Source organism: Dipodomys spectabilis, unplaced genomic scaffold (genome assembly GCF_019054845.1).
Source record: "Dipodomys spectabilis isolate Male_0828 unplaced genomic scaffold, ASM1905484v1 ptg000069l, whole genome shotgun sequence".
Classification (NCBI taxonomy): Eukaryota; Metazoa; Chordata; class Mammalia; order Rodentia; family Heteromyidae; genus Dipodomys; species Dipodomys spectabilis.
In genome coordinates, this window is record NW_024870746.1 from 235,415 (window position 1) to 251,780 (window position 16,366).

Genomic DNA, 16,366 nt, shown 5'->3' on the forward strand with positions numbered 1-16,366 from the left:
AGAAAACTTAACTACTTGGGTCTAGTTGAGAGTTGAAGAAAATGATATGGTTGAGAGACATCAGAGCAAAACTAATTGTCTTAGTAACTGGGTTCATGCTACAAATTCAACCTAAGATACAAAGGGAATTTGTGATTCATTATTTGCTGGCATCAGTTCAAGAGAGCATTTTAGATACTTGTTAATTTAACCACAAGGGTTGGTTTTTACATCTCAATACAGCGATTATAACATACTTGGCTACTGCCTACAATAATATAACACACCTGAAGATCAGAGGCACCAGAACAAATCCTATTACTGCTACCTAAATTAGCAGCCTTTAGTGGCAGCCTTTTTGTGTTGGGGAAATGCTCTGATCCTTTCTTTTTTCTTTAAACTGGCAGATTGATAGAAGAGAACAGGAAAAGGATATGATAATCAAAAGTAATGAATAATTTCACTATCCTCAACTGCTCAGTACTTCTTCCTGATTTAACAGCATCACACAAACGTAACTATTGAAAATGTAAGTAATTATTGAAAACATCCTATGTGTTATCAGGTATCCAGGAAATTACTGGTCTCAAAAACATGCCCTCTCTTGTTAGAAAGTTCACTAAGAGGCAGAAGCCTCTTATTTATTTATTTATTGTCAGTTGTGGGGCCTCTGGGTCTGGGCACTATCCCTCAGCTCTTCAGCTCAAGGCTACTACTTGAGCCACAGTGCCACTTCCCACTTTTTCTGCTTATGTGGTGCTGAGGAATCGAACCAAAGGCCTCATGCATGCAAGGCAAGCACTCTACCACTGAGCCACCTTCCCAGCCCAGAAGCACTTTTAAACACACTTTTCTTCTCAGACGGGAAGTACTCCATCATTGGCCTGTTGTGATCTAAGGAGAGAAAAAAGGCCTAATGGCTGCTTTGGGAAGTGTGTGACCTGAGACGGTCTTTTTCTAAGAGATTGGAAGACAAAGTAAACCACTCATCATCTTCAGCCTGCCTTCTCTATAACCCAATATGTTCTCAAAGATCTGAATTCATACAGCTAGCCTGTGTTTATACATAACCATTAAAAACACAGTTTCAGAACTGGTATAGAGTATATGAGATGGAAAAGTTAAAGTGATCACCCAGTTCAACTCTTCCATTTATAGTTGAAGCTCTGAGAGGCAAAATGAATTGCTCAGAGCATATAGCCAAGAAAGGATGGAGCCACACTTAGAACTCTGGTCTTCTTATCACATCCAAGATTCCTTTCAGCGTGTCACACTGACCCAGTGAAAATCAGCATACTGAAGTCAACATTTTTCCTAACTGGTCCAGCAGTTACTAATTAGTAGGGATGTCAGACTGCACATGGTCCTGCTACCTACAGCTGAACATAAGCCATGTCATTGCCATGCCTATGGCTACCTGGTCAGAGCTTCAGACCTTAGCCTAACCATGATGGCTTTCAGTGGCATTTGCTCACTTGGAGGACATAGTATTTTTCTTTAGAGGAAATGGTACTTTTATACTGTGTCATATCTACTCTTATCCTTCCCAACTCTATAGCAGAGAAGGAGTATGTGTGTGAGTGTGGTGGGAACATTGTAGATACTCAAGGGCTGTCACATGAGAACAAGATGACAAAAAGGCTGATTGCTGTTAATATGCATTCATCTGTCAGAGGTGGTAGAATATGTACACTATAATTAAAAGCATTATCCAAATCAGAGCCACGGTCCTGAAAGATACCAGGCGTGGGTGGTGGGTTGAAGAAATAAGAGAAAAGACTCCTCTTTCCAAACCTGGCACTAAAAAAATCAGATCTAGGACAGACCTTCTGGATCAGTTCCTTTCTAAAGCAGCAGAAGAGCAAACATTGTCCATGGCCAAGTGTGGAGTTTCAAAGTGAGTCACAGGTCCCTCAGACATCCTCATAAACATGTTGTTCAAGCTTAGCTTTCTTCTACTTGGGGGAAGGGCAAAGGGTGGCCTCTCTCCCAGGCAATACCCCAGCATGCTGCTGCTCTTATGTGCTAAGTGATATAACCTGTCTTCCCATGTGAGGAGTGGGGATAGCATCACATATGGTACAAGATCCATGAAGAAGATTGGAAATAAGACTGTACTTGAAAGACAAAACCATGAATTAATTCCATAGTAGAAAGTATCAGATAAATATGGTTCTACACAAGAGGGATAAAAATATATAACACATTTTTTTGAGGAGCACGTGGGCTGATTCCTCACCTTGGCTATGGTGAATAGTGCTGCAATGAACATGGTGTGCTTGTGGCTTTACTGTATCCTAGTTTGAATCTTTTGGGGAAATGCCCAGGAGCAGAACTTCTGGGTGATAAGAGTAGTTCTATGTTTAATTTTTTGTTTGTTGGTTGGTTGGTCATAGGGCCTGAACTCTGGTCCTGGGTGCTGTCCCTCAGCTCTTCAGTTCAAGGCTAGAGCTCTACCACTTAAGCCACAGTGCCACTTATGGCTTTTTCTGCTTATGTGATGCTGAGGAATCGAACCCAGGGTCTCATGTATGCAAGGCAAGTACTCTACCACTGAGCCACCTTCCCAGCCCCTATGTTTAATTTTTTGAGGAACCTCCATACTGCTTTCCTGAATGAACAAGTTTATATTCCCACCAACAGTGTATTAGGGTTCCCTTTTGGCTGCATCCTTAGAAGCATCTGTTTTTGTTTGTTTGTTTTTAATAATGGCCATTCTAACTGAGGTGAGGTAGAATCTCAATGCTGTTTTGATTCACATTTCCTTTAATGGTCTATTGGCCATTTTTACTTTTTCTTCTGAGAAGACTCTCATTAGCCCATTTATTAATTGAGTTGGGTTTTTTGAGAATTTCTTTTTAAGTTCTCTACATATTCTGAATATTAGGCTATCGTGTGATGTGTGGATCAAGAAAAAGTGGTACATATACATAATGAAATTTTACTCTTTGTTAGAAAGAATGCTATTGTAGCATTTGTAAAGAAACAAAGTCTGGAAAAAGTTTTGTTAAGTGAAGTAAGTCAGGCCCAGAGAGACAAAGGATGCATGTTTTCCTTTATATGTGGAAACTAGATTTAGTGTACAAACTCATAAGTAAATATGTTGGGTGGTATGCAAATTTATACAAATATATTCACTGTATATTGCAGATTCAAGGGGGATCTCTAATAGTATAATTCCTTAGGAAACCAAATCAAACTTCAGCAAACTCAAATACCAGGAAGTGGGTGCTCAGAAGGGATAAGGTGAGGCCCAGGGGGAAAGGGTAGATGAATGAAGAAGAGAAGTGGGGGAGAATGCAATCAAGAATCCAATGTATATCCTACAAAATTTAAAAAACAGTGAGGGAAGGAGTGGGTATAAGAGAAATGAGTATAAATGTTGAAAGGAGTGATATTGATCAAGATATAGTGTATTCATAAGCTCTTTGTTAAATGGCAAGTCCTTCGTATAATTAAAGATAATTTAAAAATCAGATACAATAAAAAAAGAGGTATGAAATAGTTCTCAGAATAGTAGGGCCTGAGGTGTAAAATAACTGAAGATAAACAAAGATCACATTGGTTAGAAGTTTAGGTGCACTGGAGTGGTAGGAAGAATCTGAGAATCAGCGATGAAAGTAGATAAGTCAGAGAATCATGTAGGGAAACTCTGGCATGGCCTGTCCAACAGATTGCAGGAAGATTACCACCTGACAAGGTCAGTATGAACAACCAGTCTGTTGTCTGTTTTGAGCTCTATCAATGTGAGTAGCACCCTACAACTCACAACACCAAAATTAAGAGTCTGTGTTTTGTGGTTTAAAAAGCTAACAGCTCAACTACTGGCAAGGGAGGGGAAAAGGTCAATGAGAAAAATCACTGGCCAAGAGAAACATCCACAAAGACTGATGGATGGAGGCAAATGAGTTTAAAGAATCGTGTCACCTTCTCATAAATGGCAATTATGTTATCAGTCAGTGCAAGAAGATGCTGACCAGCAGTTCCATTCCTCATGTGAAGGGCTGAGTAAAGCAATCTGATGCATGTGATCAAAGCCAAAATCCCTGAATCACAAGTTCAGGGTGCTTTTGGTTAGCTCCCTTTTGCTTCTGAGGATATGTCTTATTCAAGTTAACGGTGATGGTAATTCATCATTTTAAGCCCAGGGATTTAAGAGGCAGTTTATTTCACAGATTCTCCTACTCAGGAACTCCCAAAGGACAATACTCTTAAATACCCCATAGCTTAGGATGTCTGCTGGCTACCAACAGAAGGAGACAGAAAACATATCCCCTTGGGAGGGGAAAACAACTGTTAATGTAATTATAACGCACACTGGGGGTTGCTGGGCACCTAGAGTGAGCTGAATATTGCTGTGTACCAAAGAGGACAGGAAGTTGTGAGAGAAGACTCCCCTTTGTCTATGCTCTCATGAAACATAATACAGGTTAATTATGACTTAATTCAAAATGCTTGAGACCAGATGTTTAAAATTTCAAAGAGGCTTTGGATCTGCGAATATTTTCATAGACTTTACCAAGTAAGCAAATGTCAAATGTTCCAAAATATGAAATATATTAAGCCCTTTATTTGGGGAGGGGTTAGTAGTAAGGTTCTGAATCAGGGTCTTACACCCCGTTGGCTGGATTGCTCAGGTGACATTGTATCTTGAGTCATACTTCCACACTGCTTTTTGTTGGTTATTTTGAAGGCAGAGTCTCCTGGACTTTTCAGTCCAGGCTGGTTTCAAACAACAATACTTTAGATCTCTGTCTCCTGAGTAGTGAGCCACCAACATCCAGTGTTGAGTGTTTTCTGACACCCAAAATGCTTCCATTTGGGGGGTATTGTGGATTTCAGATTACAGGTACTCAATATACCTCACTTAAATTGAAAGAATTCCCCACCATCAACACTCATAGGTAATCTAGGTATGATGGCACATGACTGTCTGTAAAGTCAACTTGGAGAAGAGAAGGCAGGGAGATCACAAGGATCACAAGTTCAAAGTCAGATTAAACAATACACTTAGTTTAAGGACAGCCTGAACTACATATTTATTTCCTGTCTTAAAATATGAAAGGAAGGAAAAGGCTTAAAGGCAAAGTTTTATCAAAATGGCAAAGAGCCTTTGACCATGAGGATGCTGGGAGATTACCTATCACCTGTGGAACACCAGGACTGACTGACCAATTGTCCCACTAGGCAACTGGCCCCTGATTAGTCTTCAGTGCAGCCTGTGAACACTGTTGTTAGTCAAAACAGAAGACCTCACCAGATAAGAGGTTAATTCTGCCTGGAGACTGCACTAGAGGGAAATGGTATGCCATGCCTACTTCTGCTGTTTCCCTCTTCACTATAGTTTCTAGTTAAGGGCCACTTACCTTTTTCTTCTTCTTCAGAATCACTTTCACTCCATCCACAGAAACCATAATGCTCACTTTCTTCTTCTTGATGTTCTTGGCTTTAAACTCATACTGCAAAAGAAAAGAGAACAAAGAGGGAGAGTCTAATTAGACCATTCTAGTAGCCCACAACTTGGCAAATAAGACCTAGGGAGATAGGTATGAGGGCATTTCAGCGACCTCTAAAAGCAGGTGCATATCTGCAGGCAAGGGCTTAGGGAACCTCGAGGTTAGAACAGGGACCCCAAGTAGACATCAATTCTACCACCCAGCCTTCAACTAGAGCCATAGGAATTAAAACATCCTAGCAAGAAAAACCTGAGCCATCCTGATGAAACAAAAATATAGCTTACCTTGAAAATCTCAACAAAATCTCTTGATAACTCATTCTATCATTTAACAACAGCTAGGTCACTCTTGGAACTCCATTTCATCCCCAGTGTAGATTAAGAAGAGCTAGCATAAGCCTTCACATCAGGTCTTTTCATACACCAAAAATAAATGAATTCTAACTTACTCCTTATAATCAGTTCCAAATTCCTTTATCTATTGGTCTGTCTCCCAGTCTTACCACAGACATATTAGCCTGAAGATTTGGGTGGCTGGAGGGTATTCTGGAAAAGACCAGCCAAATAATAATCTTAAGGGAGGCATTGTGTATCACCCCTATGTTTTAAATTCACATTTTCAGTCCTGGACAGGGCTGCTCTGACCATAGCTCTGGCCACCCAAGAATGTTTGTCTCAGCCTCAATCCCAAATCTTTCGATTACATTCATGCATTCATGATCATTTCTTATGCTTGTCCAGCTATTATCAACTGATGGTCTAAATCTTCCTTTTCCTCAAAAACATAACCCTGAGTACCAAGTTAGCTTATTAGAACCATCTTCATCTGATCACCATCTTAGCATCACCATCTAGAAAGGTTTTTAATCAAACATTTGGGCCACAGACTAAAGTAACTCAGGGCAACTCATAGCCTTTCTTCTCTGGGAGCTTTTATATTCAAGACTTCCATCTATACCACACCCAAACTGGGTAAGAAGCAACTAGCTCCTTGCCTATGCTTCTGAAGCCCAATTATTTCTACTTAGTATACTAACAGGAATGGGTGCAATCAATCTTAGTGAGAAAAAGACATAACTAAATCCCAACCAAAATCTAGAACTTTCCTCCCTTAGTCATGCCTTTGAACTTTCTGATGTTAAGAGTTTCTTACTGGGAGGTGGAGTGGAAGGAAGAGAGAGGGGAAAAAGTTTCCTACTGTCCTCTGTCTATCCCTTCCTCCAAAATCTCCATTTCCTCTAAAATCTTACTCTGTTTAACACAGTTAGAATGATGCTCCCTAGCTGTGTACTTCTTAAAGACAAGGGCAACTATAATTTGGGTGAAATGCCATTACATTGTCAGAGCAGGCTCTAGAGCATAGCTAATAAAGTCCCCAGGTGCTGGCAGCCCAAATCATTTCCCCATCAGATGGTTAACACCCACTCCCCATCACTCTACCCTTTCAACAGCTTTCCCTTTCACCAGGGACTTAGAAGAAGGACAAACCAGGGCAGCAAACACAGAGGAGAAGGAGAAAAAACATCTATTTCAGCCTGGAATTCACAGTCAACACTGAGTAAAGGGGAGAGAGAGGAATGTGAAGCAGGATGGAGGAGAGTTCTATATCCTGGGGTCAGATACATATCAGTATCCTCCAGGTAACTGGCAGCAAGCACAGAAGGATAGATTTGGGTCTAATTAGCATGCACCTGGGGATGCAGCTGGATCCCCTGACTGCAGCACTCTGCTCAGTGGCAGTCTGGATAAAGTGAAATGACCTCTGGTGGTAGGGAAGAGAACCAGCAGGGTAATCTGTGAATCAGCTGGCTTTGGCCTCATGCCCATTGGGAGAAATGAGCCAGCCACTGCTCCTGACCACACTTGCATTTACCTCTGCTTACTTGAGCTTTAATAAAAACAACCTTCTAACTGCACCTCATTCTGAACAAATCACTTGATGTCAGACCACAGATGCACAGAAGGGACATTCCTGTGAATTCCACTTGAAGTTAAGGACCTGAAAGTCTCATTCAGAGGACAGATCCTGGCCTAGACAGCTCAGTCCTCATCATTTTGGTCTCTTCCAGTATGGCACTTTCATGTACTCTACACAGTTTCTTCTTTCCCTTTAATGCCATGAAATCAAAGCAGAAGAAGTAAGAAAAGCACAAGAAGTAAGCAAGGCTTACTTGCTAAGCCAAATAAAAACAAGTGTCTTTTATTTCCAGGAAAATCTTGTAGTTGACTATTCTTGTGGTCAACTTGTTTGGCTTACTTCTCTACTGTGCTCTCTCTCTCTCTCTCTCTCTCTCTCTCTCTCTCTCTCTCTCTCTTGCTCGCTGGCTCGCTCTCTCTCTCCCCGACCCCCATACTTTGATATCAAGATCCCTCACCTAAACTTGGGAAGAGGTGCCAAGCAAGCTTCTTGTTCATGTGGCTGAAACTTTATACCTAGTGAGTTGTTTGACAAACATGGCCATGCCTTTTCATCTTAAGAACTCAAAATGCAACTCAACATTCTCTTTGAATCTAGAAAACACCTCTGTCACAATGCATGTCATCTCAGGGTTATGGATGGGTGCTGACACAAAAAAGCATTACCCAATTTCTTTCCAGAATCTCAGTAACAGAACCATCACAGGTGCTCCTCACAGCTGCTGGTGGAATGTGATGGAGTGTTTTAAAGAGAAAAGGGGCAATTGAGGCAAGAAAAAGGCCTCTAGGTCCCATCACAGCAGCCAGCATGACTTGTGTGTGGTCTAGAGGGCTGTTAGTTTAGCCACATGCTGCATCTATTCCACCTGCCCTGATGATCAAACATTTCCCAACTGCAGAATTGGAATTAAATTTCACTTCTATTGGAAACTCTGGACATGAAAGTAAATCACGTGTCAGGAAATGCTTAAATAGTTATCAAACCCTTTGTTTATAAGGCTAATTACACTACACTTAGACAACCATGTTATCCTGCTCATTAGGGAGGTAATGGAGTAACCAGGAGATGAGAAAGGGCTCTTAGGGACAAGTTCTCCTTTTTACCAGACTGAGCTCTTCCAACATGAAGTGTTGCTTGGACAGGCTGACTTGGGAGGAAGCATCTGTGTTCTTTGGGACAGGAATCGAATCTACTCAGGCTCTGCCAGGGGCTGAGGAACAAACAGGACGGTTGGTGCCACCATCTGTGGCTCAAGCCAGACTTCCATCAACCCAGGCCAGCTACAGAGTATATGCCAATCCGCCTGGTCCTCTACCCACACTGTGACCAGGGTGTTCTGACATATTTGCTTTGCTGGCTAGAGCTTCACCAGCAAGAACAGATTAAGCCCTACAGAACTTGACCTTTCAAGGAACAAAACAATACAAGTCCAGCTGGAAAGACTAAGGGAAAGTGTTTGGGGCTCAACAGAGCCTTAGGAGTTTCTATTAGAAGGATTTTGAAAACTTAGTGAAGCCTGGGAAGGGAAGGCTGGGTAATGCCTATGATAGAAGCCAGGAATAAATACTCAACAAATGTCATGGAGCAAGAACACTTGCTACAAGCTGGAGAGCTACCTCCAGACCAGCAGCCTACCTTTTCAGCATCTGATTCCCAGAGCTGCCTTCTAACCATGGTTCAACCCCAGTCTCTGGTATCCAAGGAGGAAAGTAGGAAGTCTGCAGCAGCAAAGGAGTGAAAACAGCTGAGAAGGAACCAGCCTAGAACCTAGCTTGAGGCTGTAGTTCATATGTAGAAGTCACTATTACTTTCTTAGAGCCAGGAGCCATGGTCAGACTATTAGATGCTTCACACATACTGTTTTTTCACAAGAATAAGTAGCTACCTAAAGGAACCCTGAATGTTTGACAGTAGTTGATTTTTAACCAAAATATGATTTTATTACAGGACCCATGGTTTCTCAGTCATCTTGGCCATCTTGGCTTGTGATACAATTTTTCCCTTCTTTGTCCCTCATTCTTAGCTATACCATTTGTTTGGCCCAGCTTCTTTCATTGGCCTTTGATTACAGATATGAGCCAAGGCCTGCTGATAAGTCAAAATGTTCACAGACAACTTCACTGAGAGGTGAGGAATCCATTTGCAGAGACAAATGGTGATCTTCTTGCTCCACAAGTCCTTGGCTTACACTTATCTTAATTCATTAACTTTCTAGAAAACAGGGGTTTTCAACAAATCATAAATTGAAAGGTGAACTGTGACAATGCCACTGGGCATTTTCATCAAGCTCTCCCTGTAGGCTCTGTTTCCTAAATAAGGGCATATCTACACAACAAATATGTAAGCATCTCAACAAAAGGGATTACCTTGTAAATGTTTGCAAGTCTTTTTGCACTTATTGAGAATTTAGTAACTTGCAATTTAGTAACATAACCTAAGTGCAACATTATTCACAATATTCAAATGATGGAAACAATCCAAATATCCATTAAAGGATGAATGGGCCTCAAAACATGGTTTATACAGAAAATGGCATATTAGCCAGGCTTAAAAAGGGAAGGAAAGAAATTGGCACATTACAATGTGGATGATTCCTGAAGACATTAGGCTAAGTGGAATAAATCAGTCATTAAATGACAAGTATTTTGTGATTCAACTTTTAAGATACCTAAAGTTAAGAAATACATAGAAAAAGATCTCTAGTAGCTTTATGCCTTCCAGGGACTGAAAAGAGAAAGATATGGAAAGCTAATGCTTAATGGGTATAGAATTTTAGTTTTCAAAAAGTTCTAGATAGTGGATACTATTGTAGTGTACATTTAAAAATGGTGATGATGGCTGGGCCCCAGAAGGTCATGCCTGTAATCCTAGATACTCAGGAAGCTGAGATCTGAGGATCATGGTTTGAAACTATCCCAGGCAGGAAAGTCCATGAGAATCTTATCTACAATCAATAACCAAAATGTAAGAAGTGCAGCTGTGGCTTAAGTGGTAGTATAATAGCCTTGAACTTAAAAAGCTCAGGGCTAGTGCCTAGGCACTGAGTTCAAGCCCCAAAACCAACACACACACACACAAACACACACACACACACACACACACACACACACATGCACGCACACACGCACACACACAAATGGTGATGATAGTAATTTTATGTATGCTTAATCACAATGCAAAGACAAAAATCTGAAAATACTACATAGCAAACACATTTCTGCTCCCAGAAAGTTCACTTAACTCTGCTTGCAGAAAAATACTTTTGAAGCTCTTCACATGTGGGTTAAGTATGCCATGCTCTTCCTACTTCTATGTAATTGCATTTGCTCACCCTATGCCCTGCACACCCTCCACATCATCTGCTACTAACATCCTTCCTACTCCTGAACTGTTTAAACTTCTCCACAGTGAAGGCCTTCCAGGTCAACACCACTCCCCACATATTTCTACCAAGTTACTCCATCTACTCGGTTACCACAGACATATTAACTAGCCTCTACCATCACTCACCGCACATTGGTTGCTTTCGGGCCTGGGCACTGTCCCTCAGCTCTTCACCTCAAGACTAGCCCTAGGACTTGAGCCACAGCTCCACTCCTGGCTTTTTTTATTTTTGGGGGCCGGTCATGGGTGCTGAACTCTGGGCCTGGGCACTGTCACTCAGCTTTTCAGCTCAAGGATAGAGCTCTACCACTTGAGCCACAGTGCCACTTCCGGCGTTTTCTGCTTATGTGGTGCTGAGGAATTGAACCCAGGGCCTCATGCATGCAAGGCAAGCAATCTACCACTGAGCCACCTTCCCAGCCCTGGATGCTTTCTCATTTCCCCTGAAAGCCATGCCTCCTTGAGAGCAAGAAATATTACATATGTTTATATCCAAGAAAGAATCACCAGGGCATTAACAGAGGTCAAATAAATTAATAAACACTACCACTAATGCTTATTCACAGAGCCCAGGCAAAGATGATATAGTATACAAGCAACAATTAACACCCAAAAGTTAATTAATTGATAAATTATCAAAAAAAGATTTCAAAACACATTACAAGAACTTAAAGAAGAACCCACAATTAAATGATTTAAACCCACAGCATATTTGCTGAGCATCTCCTCTATATGATACATATTGGGGTGTGTGTGTGTGTGTGTGTGTGTGTGTGTGTGTGTGTGTGTAAATACATGCGTATACACATGCATATCAAATCCAGGACATCACACATTCTAGACAAACACTATGATTAATGAGCTACAAGATGTATTTCTCTAAATGATGTATTGATATGTATTTCTTTAAATGAAACATTTTAGAGTTAGGATCAGGAACACTGCCAGGCTTCTTAATGGAAGGCTTCCGTTCCTCCACTCCAAATTTCTTCCCATACTAATCACATTGTCTGTCTTCATTTCCATCCTTACTTCCTATTCTACATCAAAGACAGAGGTCAATAAACCAACAAGGGTACATAATATTAACAAGGTCAGAAAAACATGGTATAGGGACCTTCTAAATATAAGGAGGGCTTCAGGGCCAAATTCAATGTTATTTGGAACATTGAGAAAGAAATTCATCCAAACCCAGATGTTAGATGGGTAGGAAGCACTTTGATAATGTCAAGAGACCAGCATGATGGAAGAGGGCAAGTTATATAGGTCCTCAGGTGGAAGACAGCAGTAGCCCCAAGCACAGACAATTTGGGGCCATGTATTCAGGGGAGCCACTGAAGGACAGCTGCTCCTTTTAGAGAAGAGATGAGACATTCCCTGAAATATAGCCATTACATCTTTTCTCACTGGGAACATGTTGACAGGTCATAGGGAGCTGAACAACCAACCCAAATGATTCAGGGCCTGAATAGATGATTTATGAAACAAGGTAAATGTCACTACTAATAATAATTCACTGCCATCAACTTGCCTTTCCCCCATCATCAATTGCAGTACATTAAACTATAAAGGCATCTCTCACAAGTGTGGTGGTTGGTGTTACAACCTTCTATAGATGCCAAAAAGCAGAGGCCCAAGTACCTTATATAAAACTGCACAGCATTTGCAAATAACCTAGGCATAGGTTCCTGTATACTTTAAATAATCTCTATGTTAATGATGTAAATGCTATGAAAACGGTTGTTATGCTCCATTTTTAGGGATTAATGAGAAAAAGTATATACATACTCAGTAAAGGTATTTTATTTTTCAAATATTTTCAATTCAAGGTCGGTTGACTTAGTGGGTGCAAACTTGTACATAGGGAGGGCACATTGCATTGCAGTCTTTTTAAATGAAAAGAGAGGCAGGGATGGATGTCAAACTAAAACTAAAAAAAAAAACCCACTTCTATCTAATCCTATCTGTTTTCTCTGAGCCCAGACTCTCCTTTAAATGATTATTATGGTATATTGTACAAGTAGGAAGACAGACACATCAAACTTGTCTTCCAGGAGGAAAGGGTTACAACACTGTAAACACAGTATGATTCTCATCTACAAACACACACACACACACACACAAACACACACACACACACACACACACACAGAAAGAGAAAGAAGTGCATTTTTTCAGTATGTAGTACTAAGTCATGAATCAAGGACTTGGTGTTTTCTTCCTCAGATCAAAAATGATAATTTCTTCTTCAGATCAAAAATGATAATAAGAAACCAGGCATCAGTAGATCATACCCGTAATCCTAACTACTGAGGAGAATGATATACGAAGATCATGATTCAAATCCAGCCCAGGCAGTAAACCCCATGAAACTCATTTCCAGTTAACCACCAAAAAGCTGGAAGAGGAGGTGTAGCTCAAGTGGTAGAGTGCCAAAGCTCAGGTGGTAGAATGAAAAAGCTCAGGGAGAGGCCCAAACTTTGAGTTCAAACCCCAAGATCAGCAGAAACAAAAAAAAAGAAAAATAATGGTATTGAGACAAATGATGAATCTTGTTTTCTAAGGCATAATTTACCTCTCTATATAAAAAAAGAAAACAATCATGTTTGACAGCCTCTGTGAACCTCTTAGCTTCCACCCTATTCCCTACACTCATCCTATGAAGTTGAATGAAAAACATTTCACATGAAGTGTCATAAACTCCTCCAAAGGGGCTACAGAGAACTGTAATGCTATTGCATAACAAGCATTTTTGTGTCCTTAGCTGTGTAACTTTGGGCAAGCCCCCAACCTCTCTGGGTGGCATTTTTCCTTTCTGCAAATCTATCTAAGAGCCTTCCTGACATAACATGAACTTCAGAGCTCTTTCAGGAGGAGTTAATGAGCAGGCACACTTGAGCAAAGGAATTTGGTAAAGCCTCCTGGATTCCAGAAGCATAGACAAGAATAGGAGAGATGATACAGACAAATGTAAGAGGAATCTGAAATGGAAAATGAGAGTTTTGCCTAGAAAGTAGGAGTTACATATTTAAGTGCTTTTAAAGCAATGAAAAATAGAGAGGCAGATGTTGAACGTATTCTTGGTACCAGCACTAAGAATTCAGTAAAGAAAGACAATAGAAACAAGAAATCTAAGAATAGTAATATGTATCAAATACTGGGTTGTAAAAATAAAAAATTGGCTCTGGATGAAATCTCTATAGAGACTAAGAAACAAAATAAGGATCATTGATGTAGGACTCCTTTTCGTAGCCTCTCTTGCATTGTGAAATGACTAAAATTCCTCTTAGAAAGAAACAAACTTAGAAAGAGACAAGGGAGTAAACTTGAGAACTGGATACTTGAGCTAATCTCTTAAGGTCACAGATGCTAGGTTTTAGGTAAGAAGCCCATGGGAATGCAGAAGTGAGGCCCCATGGTTTCATGTAGAATGAAGGAGTAATTCTTGGGTGACATTGAAGAAATCTCTAAGGAGGAGGGAGAGAGTAATAAAATCAGAATGGGGAGGGCTCATCTATCAAGCATTCATTCAGCCTCTGGCAGCTCTGTTTGAAAAGTAGTTTCTTAAAATGCACCTGAGATCTCCTTCCAAAAGCTTACATTCAGACAATTCCCTAAAACTGTGCTTCTAGGAATCTTGGTAAATTTTAGGTCTGAAGGTCTAAGAAGAGCCAAGAACTCTTCATTTCTAACAAGAACTTAAAGATGCTGACACAGCTGGTCAAGGGACCATACTTTATGAGTAGCTAGGCACTATCAGTAAGAACACCTAAGACCAAGCTGGGCACTGGTGGCTCACACCTGTAATCCTAACAGCTCAGGAGGCTGAGACCTGAGGATCACTGTTCAAAGCAGCCCGGGCAGGAAAGTCTGTGAGACTCTGATCTCCAATAAACTACCAGAAAACCAGAGTGACACTGTGGCTCAAGTGGTAGAGCACTAGCCTTGAGCTGAAGAGCTGAGGGACAGTGCCCAAGCCCAGAGTTCAAGCCCCACAACCAACAACAACAACAAAAAAATTAAGACCAAAGGTATGTGGATATGTCAGCTGTGTGAACTAGATTTCTAAGGTTTTATCCAGTACTAATATTCTATGTTATCTTATCAATTGTCAGAACCTGTCAATATCATGAGTTATATAAAAATTGAGACATTCCAGGCACTAGTAGCTCATGGTTATAATCCTAACTACTCAGAAGGCTAAGTTCTGAGGATTGTAGTTCAAAACCATCCTGGACAGAAAAGCCCATGAGACTCTTAACCATCAAAAAGGCCAGAAATGAAACTGTGGCTCAAGTGTTAAGAGCATTAGCCAAAAGGAAGGAAGGAAGGAAGGAAGGAAGGAAGGAAGGAAGGAAGGAAGGAAGGAAGGAAGGAAGGAAGGAAGGAAGGAAGGAAGGAAGGAAGGAAGGAAGGAAGGGAGGGAGGGAGGAAGGGAGGGAGGGAGGGAGGGAGGGAGGGAAGGAAGGAGGGAGGGAGGGAGGGAAGGAGGGAGGGAGGGAAGGAGGGAGGGAGGGAGAGAAGGAGGGAGTGGAGGAGGGAGAGGAGGAGGGAGAAGAGGGAGAGAAGGAAGGAGGGGAAGGGAAGGGAAGGGAAAGGAAAGGAAGGGAAGGGAAGGGAGAGGGAGAGGGAGAGGAAGGAAGGAAGGAAGGAAGGAAGGAAGGAAGGAAGGAAGGAAGGAAGGAAGGAAGGAAGGAAGGAAGGAAGGAAGGAAGGAAGGAAGGAAGGAAGGAAGAAGCAAGCAAGCCTGCTCTGAGACAGCACCCAGGCCCTGAGTTCAAGCCCTAGGACCAGCAAACACCATATTGCTCCCCCTCCCTCACCCCACACACAAATGAGACACAAGGAACAACCATCTTAAGATTGACAAAAATGAAACTCTAACATAGAAATGATACCACTTGAAAGTACAACTCTAGTGCATAAATAATAAAGATATGGAATACAGCATACAAGTTTCTAGATCAGAGGGCAATGTGAATTGCTGATTTCTTTCAAAGCATAATTCTTACCTATAGTCAGTAAGTAGGTGGCAACACTTCCTTGAGGTCTAAAAGACTAAAGTAGACTCAAGGTGCATAATCTGGGCTGGAGATTCAGATTTAGATATTCAGATACTTGGTCTAAGAGGAATAGAGAAAGCATCACAGCACATGACAAGAAACCAACAAAATTTTGTAGCAGCTCAATGTTGCTGTGAACAGGACCTAAGAGGAAGGTGCCTAGGAAATGAGCCCAAAATATACTCCTGCCCTGTGGAACTCTTAAAATCTACCTTTGGGTCTCCAGGCCTAGAAAAACACGTTCAGACCTGATTACAGCTCCCTACAATGATAGACTATTCTCCCAAGTTTGCAATAATAGTGTCCCATGAAAAGCTATTCATTATCATTAGCTAGTTGGGAAATGCAAATTAAAACTACAATGAGATCCCACTCCACATACTAAATTTCTAAATTAAAAAATGTTTTAACAATGCCAGGCACTGGCAAAGATGCATAGCAGCTAGACCACTCCTATCATGATGCTAAAAGAATTTTAAAAAATGCATGGCCACCTTCCAAAACTGTTTGACAGTCATAAAGTTAAACATTCACTTGCAGTATGACTCAGCAACATCTTAGGTAGGT

The 16,366-nt window shown here is 41.1% G+C and overlaps 1 protein-coding gene across 3 annotated transcripts in view; it reads right to left on the bottom strand.

Moving 5' to 3' along the window:
• LOC122109610 (nitric oxide synthase 1 adaptor protein) overlaps positions 1-16,366 on the bottom strand; it is a 352,796-nt gene that overhangs the window by 137,870 nt on the left and 198,560 nt on the right. For all 3 annotated transcript variants that reach the window (XM_042682103.1, XM_042682102.1, XM_042682104.1), the window contains exon 3: positions 5,346-5,438. In XM_042682103.1, coding sequence (XP_042538037.1) covers positions 5,346-5,438 — 93 coding nt within the window. The remainder of the gene's footprint in view (positions 1-5,345; positions 5,439-16,366) is intronic.